The sequence below is a fragment of the Rhododendron vialii genome, chromosome 9a (genome assembly GCF_030253575.1).
Source record: "Rhododendron vialii isolate Sample 1 chromosome 9a, ASM3025357v1".
Classification (NCBI taxonomy): Eukaryota; Viridiplantae; Streptophyta; class Magnoliopsida; order Ericales; family Ericaceae; genus Rhododendron; species Rhododendron vialii.
In genome coordinates, this window is record NC_080565.1 from 12,252,860 (window position 1) to 12,276,831 (window position 23,972).

General features: G+C 39.0%; 1 protein-coding gene across 1 annotated transcript; it reads left to right on the forward strand.

Moving 5' to 3' along the window:
- The first annotated feature begins 9,202 nt into the window (after positions 1–9,202).
- Positions 9,203–23,120, forward strand: LOC131300898 (nudix hydrolase 25). Its single transcript, XM_058326916.1, has 6 exons — positions 9,203–9,452; positions 13,530–13,580; positions 14,812–14,904; positions 15,579–15,673; positions 22,127–22,238; positions 22,833–23,120. The coding sequence occupies exons 1-6, from the start codon at positions 9,387–9,389 to the stop codon at positions 22,935–22,937; spliced, it is 522 nt and encodes a 173-aa protein (XP_058182899.1). The 5' UTR covers positions 9,203–9,386; the 3' UTR covers positions 22,938–23,120.
- Positions 23,121–23,972: the final 852 nt, after the last annotated feature.

Below are 23,972 nucleotides of genomic sequence, written 5' to 3' on the forward strand. Positions count from 1 at the left end.
AATTTAATTACAGTAGGTTGGCAATTCTATGGATGGAATGATTGTTGGCTCAAATTTACAGGATTTTTGGGATTTAAGCTTTTAGAATTGGCGACCAACACATTTTTGTTGTTGGGAAATATTGCATATTTAATACTTTTGTTGCCAGGACATTCCCCGACTAAACTTTTAGTCGCTGATGGGTGTTATTTACATTGTTGTTGCCGAGACATTCCCCGACTAAACTTTAGTCGTTGATGGGTGTAAATATTTCTCGACTAAACTTTGGTCGTTGATGGGTGTTATTTACACTGTTGTTGCCGAGACATTCTCCGACTAAACTTTAGTCGTTGATGGGTGTAAACATTCCCCGACTAAAATGTGGTCACTGATGGGTGTTATTTACACTGTTGTTGCCGAGACATTCCCCGACTAAACTTTAGTCGTTGATGGGTGTAAACATTTCCCGACTAAACTTTGGTCGCGGATAGCGTATACATTTACCGACTAAAGTAGAAATGGCGACTAAATGTTTTAGTCGGTAAAAATTTACTTTAGCCGACTAAAAGTTTTTTGGTCGGCATATACATCTGCCGACTCTCATTCATCGACGAATCTTGCCGACCAAGTTTTTAGTCGGGAAAGGCCTTTGCCGACTAAAAAGGTGACATTAGCCGACTAAACTGTTAGTCGGCAATTGTGTTTTTTCTTGTAGTGTTTTCTTTTTCCCATAATTTTTGCTAGCTTGAATTATAATTTGAAAGCTTCTCTTGGAGTGGATGTTCACAACAAGAAGCATAATCAGTTTCTCTTTTCTCTTTTTATGTGTATGCATCTTTTCTCTTTTCTCTTTCTTTGGTTGTATGACTAGTAGCTATGTCGACAGATGATGTACTTTCATGAAGTTTTTGTTGGCCTTGAAGGATTGAGAATGTTAGAGGGTAAATTTTTTGTTCCTGCATTTTCTAGACAGGAGGAGCTTTTCCGCTTTGTTGATGCCGATTTTCATTGCAGACCTTTTCTCTCTCTCTCTCTCTCTCTCTCTCTCTCTCTCTCTCTCTCTCTCTCTCTCTCTCTCTCTCTCTCATTTTTTAGAACCTTTATATGTGAGATATTAGTTGTTCCAAACTCAATCCGATAATTGATTTTGGTCTGCTAATTTAGCAAGGTATTGCTTTCCAATCTATAAACAACATTGATTTGATGAAGAAATCCTCCGTGTTATTTCACTTTACCAAATGAATGTTGCATCCATTTACTTTCAAGGTTTCCCTTTACAAATTGGTATTATGGTTTAATGAGTGCCTTTTTTCCTATTGAACCGGTGGATAGGTAGTTGAAGAACACATTTTTTTGCTTTACTTGGAGACGCTAAAGCATGTAAAAATTATTTCCTCTGGCTCTTTTCTTTTCTCTTGCTATTTGAATCATGTACCCTTGATATTGCACAGTACCTGCTGTAATATTGCTATTTGAATCTTTCAGAAAAAAGTAGTGGATCTTCTTTTTTTCCAAACCAATGAAGAATGCACAAGTTTGAAGAGCATACTACCTGTGCCAAAGTTCACGAATCCAGAATCCTGGATGGGGAGTAGGAATTCGGGATGCATATTGAACTGGGCTGTTCTAACTTCTGACCCCAAAAAGTGATTCAAATACAAAGAGCAAAAAATAGTTGTGAATGATTTTCTTTTTCTCCATTTTGCTACTCATAGCCACCCATATCACATTGTCAAAAAGTGCCCAAAGAAATGTTTTACCCTTGAAATGACCCCCCTTCGACCACATTCCCTCTCCAATTATATCCATCAAATATTTAACCGTTGACAAGAATACCGTATAAAAGATTAACTACAAATTTGATATTTGTTGCATGTGGTTTATAGATTGGTGATGCCCTTTCTTTTTGTGATAAAGTTGAAAATCCCATGCCAAACTTGATTATTACATGCAAACACAGATGTTTTATTTCTCCTATTTTGTTTTAGTTTCTCATTGGGGCACATTTGAAAAGATAGTGCAAAAATTTGGCAGCGTTGCTTTATTTAGCAACGCCATTCAAGTTTTGAGTAGTTAGTAATATGTTATATGCAGTTCTATGGGACTTTGATGTGTTGGAATGATTCCATGTGTTACTAATATTACAAGTCAATTAGTAGTACCCTTCCACTGAATGCTACATAGATTTTACAAGGCTTTTGATAATTGATGTGACATTTGTTCATTTTATTGTGTCTAAGATTATGCTAGTGTTACGACTGAGGTTAGGGTTGTAGGTGGTTGAGGATTGAGGTTAAGGTGGGAGGAGGACTGAGGTGGCCCAAGGCAAGGTTGAGTCGTGTTGAGATACGTAGAGATGACACGTCATGATAAAAGTGAGTTTAGTCTTCTAAAACAGAAACCGATGATGACTCTGAGTGGGCTAGGGAATGGTGTTGTTGTCTAATATTGGTGGTGTTGATAAAGTTGGCTCGGTTGTGAGACGTGTTTACTTTTGGAGTTGAAAGGGATATCAATAACTTTGAGATATGAGAAGTTTAAATATGGTGAGTTGGTGTTAAAATTGAGCAGAGGATGATGATCGTTATGTAGTCAAATTATTGGATTTTGGGTCTCTTGGTCGTAATTATAGTGGAGAATTGTCTGGGTATTCAATTTTTTTTTGATAAATTGACCTATTGGTTGACAATGATTGGGGAAGATGAAACTTGGAGTATTAGAATTCGAGTCTTTGTGAGCAGTTCAAAATGTCCTTCTAGAAAGTTCAAAAGATACTTAGTGGAATAAGGCATAATGAATGAGAATGTAGATTTCTGAGTTTAGAGAGCGTGGGGTTATAATTTGTTGGATCATGGTGTAATTTTTCAAACAGATATGTAGGGACTAGGATTCTTGTATTGATGCCAGGACTTGAAAGTCTATTACGGTTAAAATTTAATAGAGATGATTAGGGGGTTGGTGCAATTCTTGAGGAGGAACCGATATGTAATCTAGATTTGCGTAATCAAGTTTTAAGAGGTAAGACGATACTGTTAATGCGAGTCTTGTGGAGTAACCAAGGTAAGGAAGAGTCTACTTGGGAATGAGAAGACGAGATTAGAGAGAAATATCCGCATTTGTTTTCTCCGCAAACATCAATGTGAGTGTTTGAGTTTAAGCTTTAAATTATTACCAAGGTTGCATGATAATTGTTACTATGATTTGGTACATCCATGTGACGCATGTTGTTGTTAGCTATGGTTATAAATTTCAATGACAAAATTTCTTTAAGGAGGGTAGGATGTAGAGACCCGTATTTTCGGAAAATTGTTTAAAGGTTTATAATTGAAAAGAAATGAGGAAAAATGTGAGAATTGTTGGGTTTATTTGAATTTGGAGCATTGTGTGATAAGATTGTTAGATGGGGGAGTGCAAGTGCAAGTGTGATTTGGATTTGTGTTAGTATATATATATGTGTGTGTGTGTGGGTGTGGGTGTGGGTGTGGGTGAAGAGGAGTAAAAATACTCCTCCCTCTCTCTCTCTCAATCACCCGATCTATCTCTCTCGACTCTCTTTCACTCTCTTGCTCTGTCACCCAAAATTAAACCAAAACAACTCAAAACCCATACACATCAACCTCCAATCTATCATCTACAGGCGTATTGAAGCTCGAATCGCGTTGGTAGGAACTTGGTGACTCATATTTTGCTCGGTTTGGAGTTTGGAGTTCTAGGGCTTGCTTGGCCCAATCTCTTCTCGTGTTTGTTCTCCAACTTCAAGGTAGGGATTTTTAACTCTCTTTATATGTTTATGAGAAGATTATGTGCCAAAATCGTGTTGTTGTTGGTTAAATTTCATAGTTGCGTTCTTTCTCAATTTTTTGCAAATCACACACTATAATGCATTGGTATCAGTACCTACTTTTTTGAGGTACCCGTACCTTGATCTCGAATTGATCTCTGGATTGGTTTGGTATCGATACCTATATTTTTTGGGATCGGTACCCATATCTCAAAAAACTGTTTTGAACTTTGTTGATCCTTTGTCGATTGTGTTGATCCCCAATCACTTCCAACAACTCTCCAATCACATTCTAATAACCTCTAAACCTAATTGCTTGGGTTCCCATGATTCGTTGTTCGTCCTCATCATTTTGGCTCTTGTCATAACTAAGAAAGGTGTGAAGCTAAATGGATATGGACTCGCAAATAGCGTATGTGATGACAAGGTTGATTGTTGAATAAAATGGTGGCTGAATCATGAGCAAAAAGCGATAAGTTGACACATGATGCCATGTAGTACAAGGAATGGGTTTAGATAACGAGTTTGGGATCGGAATGAAAATACGAGTTGGGACGTGAACCGTTTACTTAACATTAATATCTCTCATCAACTAAATTCTTGCAAATTAGAGTCTTAGAAACACATATGACGGAATGCAATACAAATATCGACATACAGGGTCTTGATACCCAGAACTTAAAATGAATGTACGGGGTTACGAGCACCCGAAAATGTATTGTAGGTATACTGGGTCCTAAGACCCAAAAAGTTTCTTAAGTCCACTATTTGGTGTGTTATTGGAAAAAGAGCTATTTGTACTCACATTGGAGATCAACGGGAGACGTATGGGGTCCTCAAGACCCGGAATGTAAGACACTTAATGTAGAAGTGTGCGAAATGAAACTTTGAATAAAAAAAAAAAGGGAAATGTAAAAGATGACTAATAGATTGACTAGATGAATTAATGACAAGTGAAGTACTCCTTGAGTCTTAAGTTCTCAGCATGAAGTTTGCGTTTATTGCATTCCCTTTTGTTGTCTCAGACTTCATTTTTTTTATGTTCAAATCTTCTCATTTGCATACAAGGTTTGTAAAGATTTTCCTACTGGGTGCATGTTTGCCCACCCTTCATTTTTCAGGTGTAAATTCGGAGCAGTAGCATGGAGTGCTATGCATGCATTGAATGGAAACCTTTTGAAAGCTGACATGAGGAAATTACATTGACACTCTTTCGGATTTCTTTAGAAGATGTAAATGTAACTTCACTTTAGTTATTTTGTCAAATGGATAACTGTAAACTATTTAACCTTTCCTTCACTCTTTGTAATTACAAGTTAGTGGGGCGATGTGCCATGGGTGAAAACTCTTTCGGGGTGTATGTTATTGTGAGGATTTTAATTATGAAAAATTACTTATATTTATATTGAAAAACGAGGACGTGACAATGCCTTCCCCCCCCAAAGGTGCCTTCCCTGGGCTTTTACTCTGTGATTTATGTGATTGGTGTCACCCTGAGTTTTTTATGTCTGTGATAGAATTTATAGTGTATTTGTGACAATCCAAGTCTAAGAACATACAAACTCTAGAAATACAGCAAACCGATGCAATTTAGTTATGTACTCTAATTCAAACACTTTAAACCCCATATAAAGCCCAAATCAAAATGCAATATACCAAATCAAATGTAGATTACTGAAGAGGGAAGTGAGGAAGAGGAACTTGAGCTGAGAGAGAGAAGAGATCAGGCTGGTAGGTACGATGGTGGTGGTGGTACTAGGCAACGATCGTCGGTGGTGTTCGTATGCAGTAGTCGTCGACGGTGGTGGTTTAGGTCTACAAATGGGAGAGATGGTGGTGGGGGGAGGTTTTTGGGTGTCTTTGGTGGAGAGATCATAGTTTGGGACGAGATGGAGATCATGTTTTAGGCGAGAGGGGAAAAAGGCCAAATCTTGAGAAGAGAAGAGAGGGAATTATCCCCCTCGAGGTTTATATGAATTTTTGACTGATTTCAAAATTTGAGCTTTTCAAACTGGAAAGGCAAAAGTGAAGTGGAGCCCTCAATTGCACGTAAGATCATTGTATGGCTTTGTTTGAAATTTAGGGAAAGTGAGGGAAAGAAAATGAGAGGGAAATAGAGGGGAAATTGGAGGAAAATTTTACTATCCACAAAACTTAAATTCTTTATTTTTCTCTGGCAAAAGTACATAAACCCCCCTTAAACTATTACTTTTTTTTTTTTTACGAAAACCCCCTCATATTTAAAATCGCCTATACAGACCCCCTCAACTATTCTCCGTTACCCAAGTGAGACCCTTCTGTATCAAAACCGTTTATGATGAACCCCCTCATTCATAAATCGAACAAAAATACCCTTGTTGCATTGCATACATACACCCCCTCTAACCCCTTCTATTTCTCCCCTCTACAAACAACCTCCAATCGAAACTCAAAACAAACAAACAGATGTAAAACTTTGGTTCATATATATATATATATATATATATATATATATATATATATATATATATATATATATAGTCATTTTCAAATAAGGAGGTCCTTATTTTAGTTAAAATAAGGACCTCTCAATTCATCCCATTTTCCGTTCGAATTTCGATGATTCGAGTCGCTCAATGTGTTCAGAACGGGATTTTAAGAGTACCCGCGAAGAATCAGCAAAAAAAATGACCGAGAAGGGCTTCATCCGAGCAGTTTTTATTTGAACCGTTCGATAAAAAGCAAACAAAAACTGCTCGTATGAAGCCTTTCCGGTCATTTTTTTTACTGATTTCTCGCGGGTACCCTTAAAATTACGTTCTGAACATATTGAGCGGCTTGGATCATTGAAATTCTATCAGGAAAGGGAGGTCCTTATTTTATTAAGTTAATGTGATCCTTAGGAGAAGGGGACTCATATATATATACAGAAATCTTCAGGTAAGGACTTTAAAATGAGGACCTTATATGCGGACCTCCCATTTCTCGCCTTTTCCGATTGGATTTCGATGATCCGAGCCGCTCAATGTGTTCAGAACGTGCTTTTAAGGGTACACGTGAGAAATCAATAAAAAAAATGACCTGGAAGGGCTTGATTTGAGCAGTTATTATTTGAACCGTTAGATAAAAAAACAAACAAAAACTGCTCGGATGAAGCCTTTCCCGGTCTTTTTTTTTGCTGATTTCTTGCGGGTACCCTTAAAATCACGTTCTGAACACATTGAGCGGCTCGGATCATCGAAATTCGATTGGGAAAGGGAGGTCCGCATTTTATTAAAATAAGGTAGTCCTTATAAGAAGGGGACTATATATATATAGGGGCCGGTTCCACCCACATAATTTTTGACACTCCATCTCAATCATTAAAATCAATAGTTGGATTAAAATTTAAAAGGACTGTACTCTCCTCCCCCCTCTCAATCACAGGTAATCTCCCCCTTTCCATCTAAGCTATTCTCCCTCTATACCCTCATCGACTAACCATTGGTTTCGCCCCACTCTGGCGACCTTTTCTTTCTCCTCCAACCTCCAATACATACTATTTCTCTCTCTCTCTCTCTCTCTCTCTCTCTCTCTCTCTCTCTCTCTCTCTCTCTCTCTAATTAACCCAAACAAGTTACAAAAAAAGAGATGGGAAAAACAACGCAGCAACCGCCGGCTGCCACCACCATTCTCCTACACTTCTCTTCTCCCACACCTCTCTCCTTTCCCTCTTCTTCCCGTCTCATTTCTTCTCAGCAAAAGAACTACCGCGGCACCTGTCGCCATCGCACCACGGTTTTTACACTATTTTTGATGGAATCTGATCTTTTATAGATGAAATAAGTGAAGATGCAATTTTAGGGTTATATACAGAAGATTCTCTTTAAAATGATTGATGTAAGGAAAAAAGAAATTGTATAAAACGAAAAAAAACGATTAGAACAATGACTGATAGAATAAGGGTATAATATAAATGTTAGGGGGTCTCCGTAGAACAAAGTAATAAGTGAGGGGGTGTTTATGTACTTTTGCTTTATAAAAAAATGGTATCTCAGTCATTTCCTCCATCCCGTTAATGGGAGTTAGCATTTTTTTTTTGTTTCTAGTAGTTGAGGAGGTCTATATGAGCGATTTTAAATGTAAGGGAGTCTCCGTTGGAAAAAGTGATAGTTGATGGAGGTGTTTATGTACTTTCGCCTTATTCTTTCCAATCCAAATAATTTGAGAGGAAATTTTTTAATTTTCCTTTCTTTTCTCTCACTTTCTCTAAGTCCCAAACAAAGCCTAAGGATCGGGGTGGTGGTAAGTGCTGATAGCAAAATTGTGCATTTATTAGTACTCTATTATTTACGAATTGGAAGATGGTGCTGTGCAGTGCTATGCGCATGATGACTTAGATCTCATATCGGCAATGAACTGCTCTCGATCGTTGATTGCCGAGATGAAATCCAAGCCTTTGGATACACGATCCGACGGTTCGAAAGTACGCAACACGGTACTACACACACCTCTACATAGCACCGACCCGAAGTCCATTATTTACTATTTTTTTATCCACCACTCGAAGAAGAGGTTGATAATAGCAGGCTAGCAGCCATCAACATTCAATGAGATGCTTCCACTAAATTTACATACCCAAAAGTCAACGCCATCAACATTTAACGAGATGCTTCCATTAAATATACATGCTCAAAAGTCAACGGCCGTTCTCCCCCACTACTTTAGGTTCCTTTTTTGTCCTCTTCGTACACACACATTGACCGCAGCATGCGCTCGTGCTGATGCTATCGTGCGGGGGTCCTACCTTCCACGCTCTTCGCACGAGCAGAAATCTGGAGAGGGCAACCTCAGACAATAACAATGGATCGGCCATTCACATGTTATTAACTTCCATAATTGGAGTGTGGTGGGAAATACTTGTCGTAACCACACGATTAAGATAGATTAGTGTTACAATATATTTCTAAAATTATATCATCAATTTTTGTACAATAAAGGCCGGCCGATCAAGGAGTTAATGTTAGCCGATCAATTTAATATTTTTTTAAATGATCAATTGAATGAGTTCTACATATTGAACAATTTATATCAATATCATGTGATTGGAGCGTACCAGGATGTACTACTCCTCGTATTGCATTAGCGCACTATGAAAAACCATTGTACCATATCTTTTTCTTGTCAAAGGAAGACAACGAATGGTAGTTAGAATTATTATCGGTACTAAACAAAAAATAATTTGTTTTCATGAGAAGAAAAACAGTAAGACAGAATCACTCACGTATTTTTTTTGTAATTTTTTTTTCAAGACGGTTAAATTAAGGGCTTGTTCGTTGGGGTTTCAAAATACCTGGAGGTATCACGGTTAAGAGGGTGTGGTCGACGACTTCCTATTTTTCCCCTTTCAACATTTAAAAAAAAAAAAAAAGTAGTGGGAAGTGGAGTATTTTGTTTAATCTATCCGTATGGTGGAAAGTGGGAACCGTGAAAATGGGGGTGCGCAGGATAAGGGATGTGGTAAAAGGATGATCTCTCCTCTCCTGAAGGTCTTCCCAAATATCCTTCCGTCATCATCACGATTATTCTTTAGCACAATATATATGGTGGACTTTCTCTCTTTTTCCCATCCTGAAAGTGATCGCATATCTCTCTCTCTCTCTCTAAAATGGAGGGCTTGCCCTCCGGTTATCGTCCTAACGTCGGAGTCTGCCTCATCAACTCCGACAATCAGGTACTCTCTCTCTCTCTCTCTCTCTCTCTCTCTCTCTAAGCTTCATATATCAGTAAACTGTTTTAGCCCAAAGTAATAATTTTTAAGTACAATTTGTATTTTGTATGTTTAGTAATGTCTGTGTTAGTTTTTGGTCTTTTTTTTCTTTTCTTTTCCCGAGACTAATCATACAAGAGAAATCGAAAAATTGTAGTACGAGGTTACATTTAAGATGAACCAAAACTAGGAAAGATGGGAGAAAGTGCAAAGAAGATTTTTCCAGCGCTTAAAATTTATTTTGTTGTTTTCTTCTCCCTTTCTTCTGAAACCGAATAATGCAAAGGAATTTTTTTCTTCTCGTTTCTTTTCTTTTTCCCTAGTTCCCACCAAAGCCTGGACTGAGGTAAATTTTTTTGCGTATGTGGTCATAATTTTATAGTTTTTAAGTGACATATCCAAAAAAAAACTGAAATCTAACGAGAATGCAAAAAAGGAAAAAAAGACAATCAACCAAAAAGGCGGCTGCGAAAATTTAGGGAAATAGAAAGTTATGTTGTTTGTGGGGCCCACGCACCTAGATAACGTGAGATTATTCGGAAAATCCATCATGTTGATTGATTGGACAGTAGTAGCATCAATTTTTTGCATACTGGTGGGTATGTCTTCTCTTTTCTTACGGATTAAATACGTTTAATTTGATAGTGGAGCATCTGTATTGCGGTTCATAATCAAGTTGGGTATTTTTATTTTTTCCTCCCATTTTTCATTGGCTTAGCATTGTCTATTTGGAGATATATAATTTGCTGAATTTGACTTGCATACGCGATGTGTGTGTCCCCATTCTTAATTTTCAAGTGCACAATAGCTTCATGCTTATTGTTTGATCATACTTTGGCAAAATTTGATTTGCACATGCATTGCGCGTGCCCTCTAGTTTATATAAACACGAAAATATCATCAATATCATATGGATACTAATGTTGGATACAAATTAATTATTGGACAGATAACCTAATCTAATTAGCTCTACACAATGAACAGTTTGACTGTGGATGTAGGTCGGGTAGGGTAGACAGGACAAGGCAAGCCTTACCCTTTCTTTGTGTGATTGAATTAGAACCTAGGATATTGTTTCCAGAATTTAGGAAAAGTATTTTCTGGGTCTGTTGTAGACGTGTTTGGATTGTAAAGAGAGAAAAATGAAAAATCGTTGTGGTTTATGACTTGTGAGCAGTGTTTTCAAATTGGGATACATAATGTGTATCGTTTATTTCGTTTTTTGAATCGTATCGGGATACGTATCGCGTATTGTAAGATACGTTAATAGAAGCTAATAGGCAATAAAATAATAGTTATACTTAATTATAGTATAAAAATCTAGTGTATATTAAAAAAATAAGTGTTTTATATATGAAAAAATGCTTTTAGGATGAAAAAATCCAAGTCTCTTAGGTAGGGATCGCATTGAGACTTTCTAGTGCCTGAGTTAAGGGAAGAGAAAAAGTGCCCTTATCTAATTCACGCAAAACATGATCGAAATACGTTCTTTCTTTTATTCGAGTTTTGAGTTTGGGTTTTCTTTAAATGATTTGGATACGACTATAACTAGATGAAAAGATCATAACGCATTTGGTGTTCCACTTCTTAAAATATGGTATGATTTATTCTCTGTAAGTAATCGTAGGATACGCTATAATCGTAGGATACACCGTTGTATTGTAGGATTTCTATACAAAAAGTATACGGGGTGTGATACGTATCGTTTTTGGAAGGAGACGATACGAATTGTAGGATACGTATCCGGTATCGTAAGATTTTAACAACCATGCTTGTGAGGATGATGTAAAATTTGCATGTAAAATCCAGAAACTGTGCACTCTGTTGTTTATTCGCTGGTTTAGTCATCATTCTGTTTAAACTTATAATGGAGATTTGGTAATTGTTAGGTTCACTTTGTTTGCTGAATTCTTAGGTTGAGCTCTCAATCGTCTTGCGAATATTGTTTACATTATTTGAAAGTTAGCCAAAAACCAGATGATGGTTTGAATGTGTGAGGAAATTAGTGGTTAAATGAACGGTCTGGGCCTAAGGCCTATGTTTGTCTTGGCATATTGCTACTTCGCACTTTTTTTAACCTTTCATAGCATTTCAGGCATTTGCCTAGTTGTATAATATTTCACTCACAATTTGGGCCAATGGAAAATAGTTTTCACATTGAAATTATACCCAAATAACTCAGATTTACACAGTTTTTTTCTTTTTTGCCTTTTTCAACATGTGACTTTGTAGCAACGGGTATGCTTCTTCGCCTATCTACCACAAGTGTCTCTAAATTGTGCATATTTTCTTGCCCAAAACCTCACAAGTTTGTGCACATGTACAGCCATACCAATCCTAAAAAATGATTGTCATCCGTATCATAGATGAATTGCTATGTGTTAACATACATACAGGGTGGACCGTGGATTTCCATGCGATCTTGTGGGGTACCTTCAGAAAAGAAAGTTGATAACTTTTTCTGGGATTTTAAATTGTTAAACTAACCTCACTAACATTTTGTTGAAACTGGGGAATATGGTCAATGTCCGTGTTCAAAGTGGTGTGATAATTACACAAGACTTGAAAGAAAAATCTAAAACATCTTTAATTCTTTATGCATGCCTTTCTTTGTTTGAGATCGAAGTGATTTTAGTGCTATAGTGTGTCATATTTTCTTGTGTTAGTACATGAATAAAAGTCCTAATCTATTTGGTTGGTTTGGCACAATGTAGCCAAATTCTGGTGCAATGGCAAACTGTATGAACTATGAACCTTTGAACATATTTCATAGATCTTTGAGATCATTTTGTTATGTTTCTATGTTGAGCCCTCAATTTTAGGAGCGGGGAATTTTGTGGCATAATCATGGGAAATCAACTCTATGTGATAAGTGCACAAAACTTTATTAGGCTCAAACCAAGATACAAAGTACAAGGGAAAAAATCCCGTACAGGAAACAGCTTATACAATCAACCATACGAGGCAGCGCTAAACAAAACAAAAAAGACAGAACATGCTGTAAAACTATACAGAATGCAGAATCCTATGAGACAGCCCCCATATCTCACAAATACTCCTATTTTGCAAGGATTGTTTAACATTCCTTCTGGAGCTAAGGAAAGCACGAATTCCATTGGCTATATCTGTTGCCACCTGTGTGTGTCCCTTCATCTTTGCACAGAAAATTTGAGAGTTTCTTTCCTGCCAAAGACCATTAATTGTAGCTGCCAATGTACACTTTAGACTAATAAATCTGAAGCTATTCCCAGATACATTGCCCTGCAACCATTCAAGAACACCCTCCAAATTATTAGGAATGGCAGTCACCCTGTTTTTTAAAGCCAAAGTGCTGCCAAACTCTTGTAGAATATGAACAATTAAAGAACAAGTGATGATGTGATTCCTCCTCATCCTGGCAGAGGCAGCAAAGAGCCCACTGCCATACCCCAGTTTCTCAATCTGTCTTTAGTACTTAGTTTGTGAAGAGTTGCCAACCAAAGAATAAAAGACCATCTAGGGACATTGTGACTACCCCAGATAACCTTGAACCTAGGCTGAATAGGGTATTTCTCCTGAATAGGGTACTCAGTCTATGTTTGTTTTGATATATGTTCTCTTTGCAATTCTTTTTGTCAGCTTTTCAGGCCTTTGGTAGTTGGTACACAAGATTTTTGGGGATAATGAACAATAGGTTATACCATCTTGTGTGAGGGAGGGAGGGAGGGAGGGAGGAGTTGTCCACCAAATTCTCTTCGTATTTGTGTTCTGTTGTTAAAAGATTTAAAGGTTCAGCTTGGAAACTACTGGATTTAGAACACTCAAAAATTCCATCTCTGTGGCTTTAGTTTCTGACACTCATCAAACATGTGGGAAGGATTTTCAAATTGCTTATGGGAGGGTTATGGGTGAAAAATATCAAAGGGGAAGGGGTAGTAAAATGAATTATCTTTTTTGTATGTAAAACCGGCAGTTCCTCTTTTCTCTCCTTTTACAGTGTTATGTGGATGCATGTGTAGAAATGGTAACTTTTTTTGATTTACTTGCATTTTTTACTTGCAGGTTTTTGTGGCTTCAAGGTTGAATGTTCCTGGAGCATGGCAGATGCCTCAGGTACACCTCTTCAAATGTTTTTTTTTCCTTCGTCTTCCCGTGGTGAAAATGAAAATTTGTGGTTTGAGCATGTCAAGGTTCATAACTTCATATGGGTGAGGAAATTACTCGTAACCATCTTTGCATAGGGCTCTAATCAGGACATTCTATAGTAACCAATGCACATCTAGTTTTCAATAGAGAGAACAACAGATATTGGTAACCTATTAAAGCTTCGTCTTTTTTAAATGTGTCCGATAAGGATAGGACTAGGGTGTGACTTAGTGTGTGCGCCATACTATGTCATGTTATGGAGATTACCTCTTCATTTTCCACCCTCTAGGTAATTTTCAACCCAGGACCAAGGAACCAAATTTCAACTGTCAATAGACTCAATACTACAGTTCTGTTTCAAAAGAGATGAAATGGAACATTGGTAATCCCAAAATTCTAACGTTTCCACCGACATGTAACGAAACTTGTCTGAATCTATGAACTATAATGACATGGTGCGGTGTTTCAATACCTATTAGAAATATCCAACAAATGCTATTATCATACATTTTCCCATTTTTTTGACATTTACATCATGTTCTGGCTAAGATTTGAAATGTCTATGAAACTTTTCCAAAATCGTATCCAATACCTCACTATTCGGCTGAAGAACCCTTTATCGTTGCTTTTGGCCGTGGTAAACAACCATCAGGCACCAGCTGTTTGAGTTTCCTGTTTATATCAAATGGAAATAGCTACATATTGGTTGCCTGGTTCTACCAACTCTTATATTTTCATATATCGAAACAGCTCTCTGGGGAAGATATTGTGCCCTTCAAAACTAAGCCCTATTCCCCCTCCCCTCCCCACACGCACACATAGGTCATTTCCTTTGAATGTCTGTTATATCATGTATGTGTCCATATGGTGGGCATGCAATGTGATTTGCCTTCTTAGTACTTTGAGGTGAAGGCTCAGTCAACCTGCAGTTTTCTAGATGCTTAGGCAATGAAAGGGCTCTTCTCTATTAAGATAGAGTACTCTCTACCTTGCTTGAGAAATTTAACTTTTAGACGCTCGTTTTAGAAATACGATTTCAATTTGTGGTGACTTTTGAATTTCAAACTACTATTTTGCGCTTGCGCCAGGGAGTGAGCTATCACAAACAATAATGTGTTGGGTATTCATCTGTAATATATCCGTCTTCTTGGACAGTTTACATGTTTGCTAACAATATTGGTACTCCTTTTTCTGTTAGGGGGGGATTGAAGAAGGTGAGGAGCCAACTGCAGCAGCAATTAGGGAGTTGCGAGAAGAAACTGGGATAGTGTCTGTTGAAATAATTGCCGAGGTTTGGCCCTTTCATTGTACTCTTTTGTTGTTACCACGCTGGTATTACGTAAGTGGCTAAGTGCATGCTAAGCTGGTAGGACATGCAATCTATGATTATGTTGTCTTGATGTCTTCTGTCTGGATGCATGTGTTAGATCTCAACATTAAGGTCTCATAATTGTTTGGTCTGCCTCTTATGAAGCTTTCAACTGCAATGTCCTGAAATTCTAACTTGCATTTTTATCCACATAAGTTTGGAGGGTATGTTAGGGAGAAGGTATGAGAAGGATACACTGGATGAATTACTTTGGATGGTTTGTCCAATTATCATATTAGGTTCAAGACCATAATGGTGTCCATTTGTTTGTCTAAAGTTATTAACCCAGGTTATATGAATGTGAATTCAGAAGTCATGTTTTATGTGGAAAAAGAGAGAGAAAAAGGAAAAAGAAATTAACAGGTTGACTCTTACCTATGAAGTGGTATTTCTGAGTCAAAAAAGGCCAAAACTATGGTGAATTCCAACTCTATTATAACGTAGCGTACAAAAAGAAACATAATGTGACTTAACCGTAGTGTATGTGGCCTTTGGCTAATGTCTGGAGCAATTATCTGGTTTTTCAGTCCTAGTTTCCAAAGTTTATTTAGTGCCTTTAACGAAGAAAAAATACTTAATAAGGTTTAAATAGACAGGTTCCAAGATGGTTGACGAATGATTTCCCACCTGCCGTGAAGGCCAAAGTGAATCGTCTCTGGGGAGGCGAATGGCATGGGCAGGCGCAGAAGTGGTGAGTGTCTTGTTTTTTACTGTCTAATCCCTGTATGCTACTAGATGAGGTAATCAGCAAAAATAGATTCAGAATTCCATGAGTTTTGTTTCTTGAACTAAAAACAGAATAATGTCTTCTGGAATTGGGAAAGAAACATATTAGCTATTCGATTTTTTCTTTTTAGTCTTCTGGATTTTATGCCTTTCTTCTCATTTTTGTTCGGATACTTGTCTTCACTCATCATGCTAAGCAAGTTGTCAAATTCACATCGGTTCAATGCTTGATGTTGTCTCTCAAAGAGTTTCTATCGGCATGCTCATATGGCTTAGAAGCCCAAGTTATTTCTTAAGTGCCCATCCGCAGTTGATGACCGAGTCATGCAATACAGGAAAAAAGGTTGATATAGCAATGTCTTTATCCATTTTCCTCAGCTGACGTCAGTTGGGTATGAAAAGCCTAGTGGACTACTTGCTTAGCTGGGAAGTCAGTTACTTGGCTACATATACATAGATTGCATAGTGCTTGTTTCTCATGTGGAGTTTAAAGGGACTTGTCTATTGGGGACAAGTGTATGCATCCCACTTTCTTTATGAAGAAGGTGGACTTGGTGGCAGATGGAAGCATTAAGAAAGAGCTAGTTTTATCTGACCAATAGTTTTATTATTCCCATTTTGCCTGTCGGGGACTTAAATTCTGTGATATGATTGGCATACCACTGTAAACCAAAAGCCCTTCGATTTTCGCGGGTATTGCCATGCAGCTTAAGCCCGATCACCCCCTCCAGAACATGAGGCAATCATAGAGCGAAACGTCGATTCTGTTGTTTGGAGAGGAAAAAGTGTGTAAGGTTGCTTTTACCTTCACACATAATCATTTATTTATATAAGGAGATAGTTCATTACATAATGTAAATAAGCAATGTGGGACTAAACACAATATACTAGTATATGAGTATACTAGTATTCCAACACTCCCCCTCAGGCTGGGAAATAGATATCACACAAACCCAGCTTGTCACATAACATCTCCAACCGGGGTTTAAACAATGACTTGGTGAATATGTCGGCCAATTGAGCACTTGTAGACACGAAAGGAGTTGCTATAACACCACCAGTCAACTTCTCTCGCACCAGATGACAATCAACTTCGATATGCTTAGTCCGCTCATGAAATACAGGGTTGGATGCAATATGAATTGCTGCTTGGTTATCACAATACAAATTCATAGGCAATTGCACATGGAATCCTATCTCCTCAAGAAAAGATCGCACCCACACAATCTCACATGTGGTGTGAGCCATGGCTCTATATTCTGCCTCTGCACTAGACCGTGCAACCATGGTCTGTTTCTTACTCTTCCAATTAACAAGATTGCCACCAAGAAAAACACAATATCCAGTGGTTGACCTCCTGTCAGACGGGCCTCCTGCCCAATCAGAATCAGTGAAGGCCTCAATACGCAAATGACCATTAGCTCTATAAAATAGACCACGTCCAGGATGAGACTTGAGATACTTGACAATTCTAAGAACAGCCTCCCAATGTGGCACATGAGGAGCAAACATAAACTGACTCACGATACTCACTGCAAATGAAATATCAGGACGTGTAATAGTGAGATAATTCAGTTTACCAACCAAACGGCGATATTGATCAGGACTAGACATTGCCTCCCCCTGATCAATGCATAGTTTGACATTAGGATCCATAGGGGTATCGACAGGTTTCGTCCCCAACAAACCAGTCTCATCTAAGATATCCAGCACATATTTCTTTTGTGATAAACTAATACCATCTTTAGATCGTGCCACCTCGATACCTAAAAAGTATCGCAATCTACCCAAGTCTTTAGTATGAAATTGACTCTGCAGAAAGACCTTCAACGCATCAATACCTCTCTGGTCATCACCCGTAATAATAATATCATCGACATACACAATCAATAACACTTTGCCTCGAGGAGATGTGAGAGAGAAAACAGAATGATCAGACTGACATCGATGCATACCAAATTTCAAAACTGCATCACTGAACTTTCCAAACCAGGCCCTGGGAGACTGTTTAAGCCCGTAAAGAGCTTTACGAAGACGACATACCTGAGAACGCTCCCCCTGAGCAACAAACCCAGGTGGTTGCTCCATATAAACCTCCTCAAGAAGATCGCCATGTAAAAAGGCATTCTTGACATCCAATTGAAATAAGGGCTAGCCAAGGTTGGCTGCAAGAGAAATAAGGAGACGGACAGAACCAAGCTTTGCAACCGGGGAAAAGGTTTCAGCATAGTCAACACCATAAGTCTGGGTGTAGCCTTTAGCAACAAGGCGAGCTTTGTAACGCTCAACAGACCCATCAGGATGATATTTCACAGTGAATACCCAGCGGCACCCCACAGTGGATTTGCCAAAGGGTAGAGGAACCAACTCCCAAGTCCCATTATCATGGAGTGCAGAGATCTCTTCCTCCATAGCTATCCGCCACTCAGAAATAGACAAGGCCTCCTGAACAGTTTTAGGAACAAAGACAGAGGAAACAGAGGCAGTAAAAGCACGAAGGGTGGGGGACAGATGATCATAAGATACAAATTTAGCAATAGGATGAGAGATAGTACAAGTGCGAATACCTTTACGAAGAGCAATGGGAGGAGAAGGTGGAGCAATAGGGGCCAAAGGAGGTGGAGGCGGATCTCGCAACGGAGGAGAAGACTCAGTGGTAGGCGGAGGGGGTGGTGGTGCAGCTTTGGCACGGCGAACATATACCTGCATCGGGGGGTGCTGCTTTTGAGGTTGCCCGGAAGGAACCAAAATATGCATATACTCAGACGGATCCGCATGAGGCAAAGACGGAAAATAGGGTATCAACTCATGAAACGTAACATCAGCACAAACAAACTCGCGATGCAGAGTGGGAGAATAACACTTATAACCTTTTTGAGTCCTAGAGTACCCAAGGAATACACACTTAATAGAGCGAGGATCAAGTTTATCGCGGCCGGGATCCAGGGCATGAACATAACACGTGCACCCAAAAATTTTAAGAGGTAAAGAATATAAAGAACAACTAGGGTGCAAAATACTATAGGGAATCTGGCCCCCAAGAACGCGGGAGGACATGCGATTCACAAGGTAGCCGGCAGTAAGGACGGCGTCGCCCCAAAGGGATTTGGGAACCGTTCGCTGGATTAAAAGAGCTCGGGCAACCTCTGTCAAATGTCGTATCTTGCGTTCGGCAACCCCATTTTGTTGGGGAGTGCGAGAACATGAAGATTGATGAAGAATACCATGCTCATCAAAAAAGGCAGACAAAACATTATAGAAATATTCACCAGCATTATCCGAACGAAAGATACGAAGAGAAACATCAAATTGAGTCTTTATTTCCATATAAAAAGATTTGAAAATTGAGTACAAGTCTGACCGGTTTTTCATGAGATAAACATAAGTAAGCCTAGAATAGTCATCCACAAAAATAACAAAATACTGAAAACCACCACGTGATGAAACACGCACTGGACCCCAAATATCGGAGTGAACTAAATGAAAAGGACGAGACACTCGACTCTCTACTCTAGGCGGAAAAGAAACACGACGGTGTTTACTGAACTCACAGACTTCACATGGTAAAGACTGAAGACCACGACACGACGGAACTAACTGCTGGAGAGTCTGAAGGGAGGGATGACCAAGACGGCAATGATGTTCATAAGGAGATACGGAAGCCTGAAAAGCAACAGAGGCAGGAGGTGCGCGTTCGCCAGTGTCAAAATAGTATAGACCACCACGCTCAACACCGCCACCAATCTTCTTCCCCGTCTGGAGATCTTGAAATACACAATAACCAGGAAAAAAGGTAACCGAACAATTTAAGGATTGGGTAAGTTTACTAACAGACATAAGACTATGGGGAAAACGAGGAACATGTAAAACAGAGTCTAATGTAAGAGAAGAATGTAAGATAACAGAACCCAAACCAGCAATGTCAGAAGAGGAACCGTCAGCCAAGGCAACACTAGAAGACTTCACAAGAGGACGAGAACCAGAGAGGTGGATGGAGTGACCTGTCATATGATCGGTAGCTCCAGAATCAATAACCCACGGAGTATTAGAGGCCAGGCCAGCAAAGGTGGAGCCTTTCTGAGCGAACGTAGCAGTGGAAGAGGAGGGCACATAAGGGGATGGCTGGGAAATCAGGCGATGATACTCATCCTCTGGAATAGTAACAACTCGTGGAATGGAGCTGGGCACAGAAACAGAGCCATCATCCTCAGAAACAGTAACCTGATGAGCAGATGGGCGGCCATGAAGAATCCAACAAAAAATCAACTGTATGATTAGTACCATGGCAATAGGTGCAGGAACGAGACCCACGACCACGAGCACGACTAAAATCACGACCACGACCACCACTACCAGAATCACGACCATATCCACGGCCAGTAGGACCACGACTGCCTCCCCCACGGTCAAAACCACGAGAAGAAGTACCACCACGAGGAATCGTGGTAACCAAAGCTGAGCGGGCAGCAGGGGTCAAATCAACACTGGAGTCAGGAACAGAGGCCTGACGGACACGACTGAATACCTCACTGAGAGAAGGTAAATCTCTACCACCCAAAAGATTGGACCGGATAGAATCATATGCTGGCGAAGGTAAACCAAACAGAAAACGAGCTACCTGCAAGCGCTCATGCTGACGCTCCATAACCTGAATGTCTGAAGAAATAGGCTCACAAGTGTTGAGCTCCTCACACACACCACAGAACTTGGCATAATACTCTTCCAAGGATAAGTTGCCAAGGTCAAGAGAAAAGAACTGTTGATGAAGAGCATAAGTCTGGCGAAGATTATCAGCCCCAGAAAACATCTCCTTAACCTTCATCCATACTTTTTTCACAGTAGATAAGAAAACCAGAGTATTCTTAATATTTTCCTCCATACTATTCCAAAGCTCAACACGAATCTTAGCATCTGCAGGAACCCAAGCACCATATGATGCGGCAGTCGCCGCGGGAGGATCATCAGTAAGATAATGATAGTCGGACTCCCCGACATAATAGACTTCAACAGCCTTAGCCCAAACAGCATAATTTCGACCATTCAATAAGGTAGAGGTAATGGACAACCTGTCACGAGACTGGGAAGAACGACTAACAGCGGAAGTCACAGTACTAGAACTAGAAACAGAGGCAGTGCCAGAGCTCATTGCAAATATACCAACCAGAAACTATGCCAATAACACAGAGGCAGCCACAATCATCAACAAACCGCGATTACCAGCAAACAAGAGCAGTAAAATAACAAAACCAAGAAGAAACGAGAAGTCCAAAATAGCCAGACATAAAGTAGGGCAGCCAAATAAGCCCACAAATAAGAACAGAACAAAATACCAACGGCAAACTCATACCAAAGTGTCAGAAGCAAGCGACAGAAGCATAAACAGACAGAGATTAGCAATTAGAAGAGGCGCCGGAGGTCGGTGACGACGAAAGAGAGGTTGCCGAGGGATGGGCAGGGGCCGACGGGGGCTGGGGAGAGCCGACGAGGGCAGGGTGAGGGCCAACGGTGGCTGTCGGGATGAGAAAAAGTGTATAGGGTGTTCTGATCGAAAATGGCAAGATCGACGTTAACAGATGCCGCAATGAACAGTATCCGATGAACAGTGTCGCGTGAACAGTATCTGATGAACAGTGTGCGTGAACAGTACGATGAACAGCGACGTGAACAGTGCTGCGATGAACAGTGTCGTTTTAGGGTTTTTTTTTTTTTTTTTTGCGTCAAGATGATAGCGGAGGGCTGATGGTGGCTGGTGGGTAGTGGGTGGCTGTCGTAGTCGGCCGATGGTGGTTGCTATAGTAGGTTTAGGGTTTCAAAGGTGGTTTAAGATTGGGATTGAGAACCCGCTCTGATACCATGTTGTTTGGAGAGGAAAAAGTGTGTAAGGTTGCTTTTACCTTCACACATAATCATTTATTTATATAAGGAGATAGTTCATTACATAATGTAAATAAGCAATGTGGGACTAAACACAATATACTAGTATATGAGTATACTAGTATTCCAACAGATTCCATCCGAGTCCTCTATATGAAAAAGGCAATTAGGCAAGCTTGTCTAACAAGTTTATGTTTCAATGTCTAATCTAGCATATCTAGCTGCAAAAAAAAAAAAAAAAGTATTGAAGTAAATCCAGTACCCTGACAAGATTTAAGAACGAAACTTTTAGCCACGCGCATTATTCATGTTCTCTGCATTATACTTAACATATGTTAGTTTGGTTTCAACTAGGACTGTCTAAGGATTCAAACTCAAGCTTTCCAAAATTGTTATCAATCATTTCCTATCAATGAAAATACAGATTAGCTTTTTAGTGTCAATACCACCTCAGGTTTTGGGTCTGCCTGGTATAAATAACAAGAGTGTATAGGATTGCTTGTTTGTTTAATTCTAGCATGATAAAGAATTTGGCAATTGGCAGGTTTCTGATGAGATTGACGAAAGATGAAAGTGAGGTCAACTTAGCAAGTAGTGAAGCAGACACAGAGTTTTCAGAGTGGAAATGGGCAAGCCCAGATGAAGTCATTGAGCAGGTGTGTTGCTAAGGTCTTTCGGAAATGGTTCTAAGAGTATGTCTAGAACTGAGAGAGAGAGAGAGAGAGAGAGAGAGGATAATAAATTTTAGTTTCTCTCTTTGGTTTTTTGCTTCAGAGAGCAAAGAAAAAACCAAGGGAAAGTAATAAGTAGAAAGTCCTTTTCTTCTGCCTGTCCTTACATTTTCTTTTGTCCTTTTTCTTTAAGGTGACCTTTGCATCTTCAGTTTCCTTTTATTAAAGAAAAAAAGGTTTGCACCATGAATTTTGGAGGCAAAAGAAAAGGTAAGGTATTATTCTTCATTGCACAGAAATGGCAATGAAGCAGAAACATCTATCTTACTTTTCCATAACCAATTCCTCCACGAATCCGAGATCTAAACATGGTATCACTTTCTTATCTCTTTGGTTGACCCAAACAAGGAAAATCATTTCCCTTTTTTTTCTTGGCATAACCAAATAGAGAGAACAATTGCTGTCCCCTATATCTCTTTTCTCACTGTTTCTTACCCTTCCACAAGTTCCAAATCCAACTAAATTTACCTGTTTGTTTGTTAAAAGGCTCTACTTGAACATTTATGTGATTGATTACAGGCTGTGGACTACAAGAGGCCAACATATGAGGAAGTCATGGCAACATTCAGGCCGTACCTCTCCGAAAGGGGAATAGCTGCTAAATGTCTATCAACAAAATGGTGAACTTAGCTTATGTGTCTCTTAACTTCTCCATGTCTTTAGCTCAATATTGTATTTGTAATGTAGAATTTTGTTAAGATTTGTAATGTAGGATTTTGGTTTGCTCTTTGTAAAGAGATATGGATGATGAATCATAAAATAGGTGTTGGCTTGAAGGGTAATAAGATTTGTTCAAAGTCTAAGATATTTTCCATGTTTTTGTTGGAGAGAATTCTGCTCTCAAATGAGCAATTGAAGTGTAAGTAGTTAGAAGTTTGTCAAAGAGGGGGGGGTGGTTAATTTGTGACTACGTTGATTGCAGTTGATTTGAAACATTTATAGCTTTAATATTGTTGAAATTTATCCTGGATACCTAAAAAGGACCTTAGTGGAAAACGTCGGTTGATAAAAACTTTTACGGTACTATTTGCAATTGGTTAACTAAACGAACTTCATGCGATATGGATAAAAACTGCAATCAAGTGAGATAATGTTACAGAAGAGTTTTAGTAGTAGTGATTTGTGGTGGTTCGTTTCGAAATGTCAATTTCTTTTGAGATAATTAGATTAGATTCGACAAGACGACAAGGCATTGTCCGATCCCCTTTCAAGTTGTTGATTCTTTTGAGATAAATCGATTTGATAAGGCACTATTCGTTTCTTTTCTTTTCTTCTTTGGGTAAAAGATAATGCACTATTCAATTTCATGTTAAGCTTAGTTTGCGCCGGATAATTTACATATCAAACCTACGAGATAATCAAAATAGGATAGTACTCCGTATCAGTGAACAGGTCAAATTGGGTATCATGTGATGGGATATTAATTCCTTAAATGAGATTTGGTTCAGCATGCGAGTTTATTTCTTCAAGATAAATGTGTTGTGCAAATGTATTGATCAAAATACAATTGACATGATTTTTAGTACGATTCATGTTCTCAATGAATTTATAACGATAAACAGTTCCGATCATTGAAGTGAGAGTGTAACCGGTTGTGGCGTTAGTTGTTCAAATGCGAATTTGTTTTCTGTGTTAGGCAAACAAAATTGTGGAGGAAGA

Excerpts from the sequence above, each read along its gene's own strand:
- LOC131300898 (XM_058326916.1), top strand. The coding sequence starts at position 9,387 with ATGGAGGGCTTGCCCTCCGGTTATCGTCCTAACGTCGGAGTCTGCCTC. Across the intron at positions 13,581-14,811 it reads GAGCATGGCAGATGCCTCAG|GGGGGGATTGAAGAAGGTGA; the intron begins GTACACCTCTTC and ends TTTTTCTGTTAG. Across the intron at positions 15,674-22,126 it reads CATGGGCAGGCGCAGAAGTG|GTTTCTGATGAGATTGACGA; the intron begins GTGAGTGTCTTG and ends GGCAATTGGCAG.